Raw genomic sequence first — 10,050 nt, 5'->3', positions numbered from 1 at the left:
AAGTTGGCTGTCTGTTTTGTTCCAGAAGCACTGTGACATGGGGGTGGATGCGTTCTCGCAATGCATTTTCCATTTCAGCACAGGGAGTTTGCCGTTGACGAAGATATTCTCTTCAGTAATGAACGATTTGCCACAGTTGAGATGGCGACACACCACGTCTGAGTTATCGTTACTCCAGTCTGTAGCGCGCCACCACGACCCCTCGAACCGCACCTCCAGTCGGCCTGCGCATCTGTCCAGTCCATCCTCAAGGCGCACGTCCAGGCTGTCTGCCATGGAAAGGAGTGACGGTTTGAGTGCAATGGGGCATTTAACACTATGGGTTATTTAACATGTCCGCGTATTCTTTCCACCCCAGACTTCTTGCTGTGATTCAAACAGGCAATTAATTAGCCTAGTTTAAAACTACTAAAATATTTTAATACTAAACAGGACTTATCAAAGGGTGAAGAATTTAAAATGGATGAATAAAGGTCGTAAACTATAGTGAATAAATTACAAAGAGGAAAATAGAATTGTACCTCCATCCTTTATTTCAGTTATGCTTTGACTCGTATATTTAAATAGATTTTTTCCCCCCACCTGTCTTTCTGAATTGCGATATTTTGCATTGTTGATAAATCACAGATTATTCGTGTTACCTGCGCAAGTGACTTTGATGGTTTTGCAAAAGGGCCCGGTATTGTGTTTGCGCAGGCATTCCCACAGCGAGCCTTCGTTCCCGTGGCAGTCCACGTGACTGAGTAAGCCGCGCTCCGTTCCGTTTCCTTCGCTTGCCTCGAGCAGTTTCCCGCAGCGGAGCTCCCGGCACACCACGTCCCCGGTCTTCCTGTGTTCCTCCGCGTCCATGCCGTCAAAGCACACCGCGCGTCCGGAACCGTTTACGCGGACGTAGATCTCCCCGTGACACTGCGAGGGCCGTTGCGCTCTCACCAGCTCCACGTTAATACGATCTGAAAGCCGCGGTGTGGAAAAGAGGAGTTTAAATCGGATAATACTTAAAAATACTTTCCACTGCTGTCGGTTCGTTAATATTTTTTTCCAGCAATAACAGTAAAAAAACATACATTAATCTTACGTATTTATGGTGCAATTGTCTTTACATTAATGAACATTTTAATAGCAAGTAATAATGCATTTTTACATTAATAGAAAATTCAAATCAGAATACTTAAGTGCCCTTGTGGGAAAATGTACGTTCACTCTGAGAACGTTTAGCCTTTCATGATTATTTCACGTAGACCTTCTAGCTAATTAATTTCTTGCGCTTAATTTTATTCCTTTGTTCAGTTAGTGCTTTGCATTTAGTCATACCTTTAACTTTATAATTAACCTATATTTTACAAAATGATATGTATCACAAAAATAGAACTAAGTATTACTATCGTTACTAAGAAATTAACCTACATTAAAATTGTATAGTTAACTCAGCGGTCTAGTGAATTCTTAAACATTTCATATGCATATTTAAAACTTTTTTCTTTTTTTTTTTAAAGAAAATTACATATGCTTTTTTACTTACTCAGCCTACTTTTACTTCTCCTTGGATTATTACTTATTACTTTGAGGTAACATTACTTAAACTTGAGTATTGTCGCAAGTTGCTCTATGCACCTGTAAGCACATCTTAGCTATAGCCGACCAGTGCAGGTGAGGCGGTTATCACGCTAGCACTGATGCAGACTTCTGCTGCCTTTCCACCACGGTTAGCGTCTCTAGGACGGTTCCTTTGAACTGTCCCGTGTATGCCTGCTTACCTGAGCATGTTAGCCAGATGTTGTTGGTTTCATTATATGGTTTCACGCTGACAGATTTACCACACATCAGCATAGAGCATATGTCTTCAGCCCTCTTGTAGATATCCTCTGTATATTTTACAGGAGCCCACGAGGACTCAGTGCTGTTATACTCCTCCAGGGTGCCATTGCAAACATCTGCACCGCCATGCAGACGGACACTGACATGTTCTGTTGAGTTTGATTAGAACCACATCATGCCTCGATACAGCTATAATTCTATATAAATAAATCTCTAAATAAATAAATGTAGATGGGCAAATTAATAATAAATCACACAAAGTCTTCTGAAATTTCCAGTTTGGAGACACTGAAACGGTTATTTTGGGTGGATGGAGAAGTGCAACCACCCTATATCCAGCTCTAGTTCAAGGTGACAGACCTAACCAACATTACAGAATTAGTTGAAACGCTCACTATGAGCTGTGGACTGTAATGAGACTGAAGGGGTTTACACATCATTTGTAATGAAAGGTGCTGAGAATGCAGACTCGTAGTTCACATAGTGTGAAAGCTCTCGCGAGTCAGGGGGAGGTAGGCTCGGCAGAAGCATAATGTCGTGCCGTGATCTTACCTGAGCAGATGACACCGGCTTCTTCGTGACATGTATTTGGCCTCGGGGATACCCAGTTCACACACTGCCAGGAGAAGCTCTCTCCACCAACACAGCTGAGAGGTACATAGTGTGATGCCCGGTCTACATGAAACGTTCCGGTTTTGGGGATCTTGTGATATCTTCCGCACTGATGCTCTCTGCACACCATATCTGCTCTGCTTTCATCTGTACCGGGTAGATATTTTTCTCATTAAAGCCCACCAGTCACTATCTGTTACCGCTGGCAGGACAGTTAACTGTTATTGCAGCGACAGAGGCTCACTAGGAGACCACCCAAGGGACTGTTACCACTATCACCAGTACAAGTGCATTACAAGACCACATGGAATACGTGTGCTTTTGTCCTTGTGAGAAAATTCAGATTCACAAATTGTCTAGTGATGAATAGTAAACTCACCCCAGTCTCTATTACACACACTGACTATGAATGGCGGTACTTGAAACTGAACCACTCCAGCACATGTGTTGTTCTTTCCATTGTGATTTAAAGTCAGAGTAATGGGCCCTGAGGAAGGGAAAACCAAAACGAATGAGAAATATATCTATTATGCATTCAGACCTCTTTGCCAAATTTAAGGGTTTTTAGTCATCTTTTAGATTCAGAGTGAGAAAACAGATTTGGAATACATATCATTAATTAGGCATTGCAGATCAGTAAAACAGTTTTATTACTGCTTAATGTAAAGCTTGACAGTTACTTTAGTAGGCCTAACAGTACCTAAATAATATGCAATTTAAAAAAAATATTAGCTGAGCAAAACATTAATGATATTTGGAATTATTCCTTTTTCACTGGTCTTCTCTACTGAATCAGCTAAGTGTTTTTGACCTGCAGGCTTTTTTAAAAATTAAAGACAAGGCAGTTATGCTTTTGGGACGGTACTTCGAGAAGTCTCGACACATCTCTCATACCTGAGCATTCAACCACGATGTAATTGTTGGGTTGCCACTGAGTGGCGTTCCACCCAAGGAATTTGCATTCCCAAAGACTCTTCTCCACTCCGGTGCAGTTCACCTTATCCATCCAAAAGACCATGGCTCGGTTAGGGGGGTACCTGAATTCGGCATAGCCAGAGCTCCGGTGTGACCCACAACCCAGAGACCTGCAGGCAACCTCACCATTTTTGTTGTGCCACTCATGGAAGCCAATCAAGCCCCACTGGTTCTGGTGGTACACCTCTAGACGGCCCTTGCACGGGCTGTCTGAGTCCTTTAGAGCGATCCGTTCCTGTGCTGTGAAGGGATTAAACACATCTCACACTGCAGCATAACAAATAAGGAGCCTTTCCCACCATTATGCTAACAACAATAATCTAGTAATGTAAAAGTAATCTTTGATATAGAGAATATGTGAATCAGGAATGTTGAAGCTGGGAAACACCTGTGCACCAATTACATCCACATTTGCAAGATGTCCCGTGTCGTCTAGTTCCAGTCTTAATCCAGCAAAATTTATTGTTATTCAGATTGTTTTAAGGACCATTTCTGGATTATGAATGTTAGATTATGGTTGGAACCGAATTCTGGAGAAAAACTATCTTTCTGTACTATCTTTTTCTAGGGTGGAAAATTGCTGAGTCATATCTGTATGTATGCAAGTACCATAAATGTCAAATAAATTAAGAATAAAATTGACATTAATAAAGAAATGTTTGCTGTAGGTTACATAAATGATATTCATTATTATAATCACAGAGTAGTTTTCGATGATTGTTTAAGTTATTTACCCCATTGCTGCACTGATATCGTGTGCCAGGCTGCAATTTGCAGTTGCCAGTAGGTGTGAAAACTTCATGTTTGGTGGAAAATATAGCTATGAGTGAGCACGGAAAGATGAGGAATAGTTAACCACATTCTGCCTGTGCTCTTTTGCATCTTATCTGCCTGTGTTCGTTTTCTGCTTTGGTTAAATTGCATATTAGTGCTGATTCTGAGATGCGTTCATGTCGCCCCACAGAAGTTTCAGTTAAACCACAGCCCTGTCAAAGCCATGACTGCACAGAATTAAAAAAAACACAACACGTAGATTAACATGGAAGAAGACTAATCGTATAGTGCACCATCTGCACTGGTACAGATGATGATGATAATGATTATTAATAATAATAATAATAATAATAATAATAATAATAATAATAATATTGCCACTTTTGTAGATTTGAAGTACAACTAAAACTGCTGCATAGGATTCCTAAGACAAGACATGGTAAACATAAGCCATTAACAAAACAACAAATAAAATTACTAAATAATAATAAATTATAAATATAAAAACATTTTATATGAAACAGGTAGTAGAGACAAATACTACACAAAAAGAAAAGGACTTCATTAGTTCTGTTAGCTCTTTCCTTAACCTTACAAAATTCATATGACATAAAACCGGTTGTTATTATCATCATTATTATTATTATTATTATTATTGTTATTATTATTATTATTATTATTATTAGCATGTTGTTTAATATGTATTATATTTTACTTAGCAATGCATTAAACAATTAACTAATAAATAAATAAATAGATGGATGAATGTAATGTATATGTATAAGTATACAACAACGCCTACTACAGAAAACTTGTTCCAATGATGTGATTTTGCTTTACCATGTTTACCACATACCCAATGTCTGTTTATCATCTTAAAAGCTGTTTTACCTACCTTTGCTTCTAAGACAAGTTTGATGCTGAAATTCTTTTTCATGTAATTGAAAATATTTTACATTTGACACATTTTTCATCACTGCATGATTACATTTGTGTTATATACATTCTTTATTATTCGAAAAAGTAAAAAACATTTTAAAAAGAAAATCTTTTGAACGTTTATGGATCATCGTTAATATATAATTTGAGCTTCCTTTTGGCTATTATGCATGCCGTTTCTGTAGTGATACTCCATTGTTATCACTTAAGTTACTTATGCGCCATAATTAAGTTATTTACTGAATTGATTTATGATTACGGCTTCAGAACAAGTGCATTCCTTGGTTTTGCAACACTAGCTTTTACTTTGTGCTTATTTTTGTTGATGTTTTTAACCATGAACAAAAAGGTTTTGTAGTAGGACCAAGTAGGAGAAATTTCCAGTAATAACAGTTAATTGTCACAACAAAGAGGATTATGCCAGTGATATTTTCACAGTGAATGAATGAACAAATATTTTAAAATATACTTAAAAATACCTTTAGCCAGGTGTTTGGGCCTTGACCCCAGGATTTCTATGGGTTTCTTTAAGCGCAATTACATATTATCAGATAGATAAACCAAATGTTCATTATAAAGATACAAAAGGGTTTACTTGCCTTGTAGAGCTGGTACTTGTAAGCAAATGAGCAGAAACCACATGGTTACTGGCGAGAAAACACGGAATGATGGAGTGTAAAAAACCCACTGACCTGGTTATAAGCCCTGTATGATGTCACACTCTCATTACCATCCACCAAGAATACACCCTCCATTTCAATAGAGATGTTAGTTATTATAACATGTCTGTATATATCTCACACAATATATTGATATTTGCAAGGTATTAAGATATTGATAAAATGCTGTAAAGGTTGTAAGCTTGATATATTTTAGGATTTTAATGTAATCAACTAACAACATTTGTAGCCCTTAAAATCAGTTGACTGATTTTTTTTTCTTTGTTTTCATGAAACATTTCACACAAAATCAAGTTATCAAGCCTGTTTCTAAATAAAGATTTCAGAGCTCATTTTTCTCTTTTGTGAAAATCAACAAAATGACCCAAATCAGATTATTGGGCAAAATCTTGAATGAATTAAAAATGAATTACTCTTACAGAAACACAGCTGGATCACAACTGTACCACAAATCAGAGGAGATACCTCTCTCAGCTTCCCTTCAGAGTGCTTCCCTTTCAGAACACTACGCTGCTCATTCAGTGGCCACCACAGCGGACCACCTGCCTGCCTCTCCTCTATGGGAGTGCAGGCATTCGAGCATCAGGCACCACAGCCTTGGAGCTCCTTCCCTGCCTTCTTCTCTCTGACTTGCCACAGGTGTCCAGAGAGAAGACCAACAAGTGCGTGTTTACTTTGACTGACTGAAAACCTTTTCCCTGAACAGGACTATATGTTTTTAAACTTGATATGGTGTGATGTGAGAATATTTTTGTACTTTCTAGTGGTAAGCAAAGTACACAAATTAGAAGTATTTGAGAACAGACATGCCATTGATAAAATTGCTTAAGTATTTAAGAAGTATTTGAGAATTTAAGAAGCCATTGATGAGAGTTTTTTACGGAAAATACCTGTGCATACACATAAAAGGATTTTTATAATAGACACCTCTATTTTAATAACTCCTGCTTATTAAAAATGGCATTAATCTGAAACTGGTAACATTTCCTATCATTGAAATGATTGAGTAACTCGTCTGTTACTCCTACATGCTGGTGGATGATTCTTCCTGCTGCTTCCATATTTCGAACACATCTCGGAGATAAAGAAAGAGTGCCGTAGTGTCCTGGTCTCCTCAGGCAGCACGGCGCTGGATCCGGCCGGTTTTTCACACATGCAACCGTGGCTAGTTCAGCTTTCTAGCTTTTGTAAGAGTGCAACAGGTCAGCCAATTAAAAGATGGCCATGCTTAGACTGGCATGCTTAATTTCAAAGTACTTCAGGTATTTAGGTAACTCTGTCTCTGTTTGGGCATTGCATGCATGTGTGGGAGTATATCAAGAGTTCTTTTTTATAAATTTAGGAGACCCATAACCTCATTAAAACTGTTTCCTCCAGTTTCTTGATGAATGAGGAGGCAGACACCACTACCTGGTTCTTAAATCACATAACTACTGCAGGTTTTTTTCACTGAACTGGCCCTGCACTTACAGCTTAGAGGAAATGATACTTAACATTTCCATAGCACAAACCTCCATGATGAAGATTGGCGGTTTTGTGGTTCAGCCTACATAGAGATAGATAAACTGATAAGAGAGAGCGAGCGAGAGAGAGAGCGAGCGATAACTACCAGAAGCATGTGTGGTTGCTTCCAAATAATATTTGTGTGAGCTTTGGGTGAAAAAAAAATGCCTAAAATGCAGCATGCATCACCTAAATAAATAAACACCAAGCTGGTTGAAACTGGGTTTGAACGCAGGTCAGATAGGTAACAGCACCGACAGTCTACTGGGTCTACTGGGGGAGCCATCACGCTTTAATGATGGCGGCCCTGTGTGCAAAACAGTTAGATCAAAGAACAGGTAAAACAAGCAAAGGATAAAAAAACCCAAAGGTGGCGAGTTGAACATTGGCCGCTTTGCTGCGAGGCAAACGAACTCCCTCTAGACTACGACAGCCATCAAAACTACCTGCGCGTAAATCGCACTTCAAAGGAATGAAGGATGGCAAAATGAGAGGAAAAACTAAACACCACACTGAGGGTGGAAAAATGGAGAACAGAAGGTTGCCATGGGAAGAATGGCAGCCCCGATGCACTGGGGAAAACCAAACTAAAACTTCCCAAACAAAGCCAGAAAATGGGGAAGAACTTTAATGGCTAAGGGGGGCCTCAGGAGAAAGACAAACTGGAGAGGGGAGGGGATGTGTAAAAGCACAGACACACTCGCAGAGCAGAAGAGAGGCATAGCACAAGGGCTCACAGACCTCAATACCCAAAAGTTACTGGCTAGGCGCTTGGCTCAACACTTCAGCAAAGACCCAGCACTGAGTGACTGGGTACTGGGCTTTTATAGATCTAGCCCAGCTGTTGGGCATCAAGCCTGATTAGTAGTGTGCCTGACTCGAGGCCTCCCCCTGGTGGCTGGAGGGGTGCCAACCCTTACAGAAATACTGCATAAAGAGTACAAGCAAAAGCCCCTGAATCCCAACTATTCAATAAACATCTGCTGGAGATTTTGTGGGTGATTTTTCAGAGGTTTAAAAATGTGCAGGGGTTTGTCTTCACAGCTACAGGAATCAGATTATTGATTCCCTGGTGAGTAAACAGGAAGCAGTTCATGGGGCATTTCTTTATGAGTGCATGTGAAGTACTCCAGTCCCAGACGAGTTGAATGATGCCCTGTCACCATCTAGGAAGCCATGGCAGCACCTCACTGGGAAAACCTCAGTGATGTTTCCAAAAAAATCAGAGCTCATTGAGGGAAGTGGGCCTTTTCTCGATGTGCCATTTTGGCTGTTATCACAGTTTAAATGAGATTACAAATCTCAAGATTAGGTTAGAATATGGTTGAAATGTAATGTTAGGCTAGAGCTGAGACTAGGATTTGGATAGCGCAGGCTAATCCTGCATATACATTACAGGGCATCTCTTACTCAGAGCATAACACGTACATGTACAAATTGAATCTGCAGACAAGATTTGTATTGGTCAGTAGGACAAAAAATGTGCACCTCTGCTCTTAAGGGCGAGGCACGCTGTTGGCCATAGTTCTTAGGAGCAGGTACATTTAGCATCAGAGCTCTTGACAAATTCCTGTGTGGTATGGACTAACGATCAATTATTTAGCAAAGGATCCTGGTAAAGAAGCCACACCCACGCAGCAGAGGCAAACACGAAACCACGCCCATCTGGCAGAGGTAACAGGAAGTCAAGCCCCCACTCAGGTGTCCAGCTACTAGCCTCAGCCTGTAGTCTTGGACCACAATGGAAAAAGCAACACATAATGAATGCCAGCCATGGGTAGACGGAGGTTAAAAACAAAAATCTGAGAGCAAGTTTAACCCGTGTCCAGAAAGCCAGTCCAAAGGGTTTAAATCTTGACAACGTCGAGCATGTAGAGGCAGGTGAAATGGCTGGACGCATCATTCTGTGCAGGGCCTGCACTCTGTCACAGCTACTTGCTCCCATAACAAAAAGAGAAATGTGTATTGATTTCCTGTTTTTTTCCCTGTCTGTATGGGAGCACTTCAGAAGTGGGAGTGATTATAAGGGCCATCGGTCTTGTCCTGTCCATCACTCACGGAAGAAAAGTCTCGGTAAATACTTCACTGTTTAAAGATGACCCCACCACAGGGAATGCACTTAAACCACACCCAAGTGTCTGAATTCAAACCTTGAATACCACTCATTTCTTTAGCTTTACCTGCGCAAAGTTTTTTTTGCCAGTGATTCCAACAACTTGGTTAAACTTTACTGTAGACCCGTTACTATGGCAACGACTAGAGGTAAAATTAGTCTTGCAGTCAAGTCAGTATTTTCTTAGGCTGCTGATAAATCGGTCTCTCCCAGCAAAACAAATTTGAATATTTGTTTGATGGGGACACTTGATTGTAAAGAAAACAAGTATATTGCTAAACATATATACCCGATATATTGCTAAACATATATCACTTCCTCAATATAATCCAAATGCAGAAATTACTAATATATGGGACTTGACAATTTACTGGGAAAGATGCATGTCGCTGGATGAAAACCCTCCCAGAACCCTCATCGGGGAAGAATTCAATCAGGCAGCTCACTCATTCACTTTTTTAAAAGACCATGCTATCAGGGAATGACGACCTTTTAAATGATATTAATGCCCTTTTAAATAAATAGTTTAACCAGTTGTTTAAGTTTGGATGGTCTGGAAACCCTATCACACAGTCACACAGTCCTTCCCGTTGCAATTTGGTGGCCAGCACTGTGTAAGAGTCGACAGACATTCCA

The 10,050-nt window shown here is 39.9% G+C and overlaps 1 protein-coding gene across 1 annotated transcript in view; it reads right to left on the bottom strand.

The window, feature by feature from the left end:
• LOC113590966 (scavenger receptor cysteine-rich type 1 protein M160) overlaps positions 1 to 5,760 on the bottom strand; it is a 15,667-nt gene extending 9,907 nt beyond the window's left edge. The window contains exons 1-7 of the mRNA XM_027031310.2: positions 5,718 to 5,760; positions 3,325 to 3,645; positions 2,810 to 2,917; positions 2,371 to 2,577; positions 1,758 to 1,967; positions 642 to 953; positions 1 to 269 (exon numbers count right to left, since the gene is read on the bottom strand). The exon at positions 1 to 269 is cut by the window's left edge and continues 34 nt beyond it. Of these exons, the coding sequence (XP_026887111.2) occupies positions 1 to 269; positions 642 to 953; positions 1,758 to 1,967; positions 2,371 to 2,577; positions 2,810 to 2,917; positions 3,325 to 3,645; positions 5,718 to 5,760 (1,470 nt within the window). The remainder of the gene's footprint in view (positions 270 to 641; positions 954 to 1,757; positions 1,968 to 2,370; positions 2,578 to 2,809; positions 2,918 to 3,324; positions 3,646 to 5,717) is intronic.
• Between the last annotated feature and the right edge of the window lie 4,290 nt (positions 5,761 to 10,050).

This window comes from Electrophorus electricus, chromosome 23 (genome assembly GCF_013358815.1).
Source record: "Electrophorus electricus isolate fEleEle1 chromosome 23, fEleEle1.pri, whole genome shotgun sequence".
NCBI lineage: Eukaryota > Metazoa > Chordata > Actinopteri > Gymnotiformes > Gymnotidae > Electrophorus > Electrophorus electricus.
The sequence above is the reverse complement of the archived record's forward strand: the minus strand, read 5'-3'. Positions and strand labels throughout refer to the sequence as shown.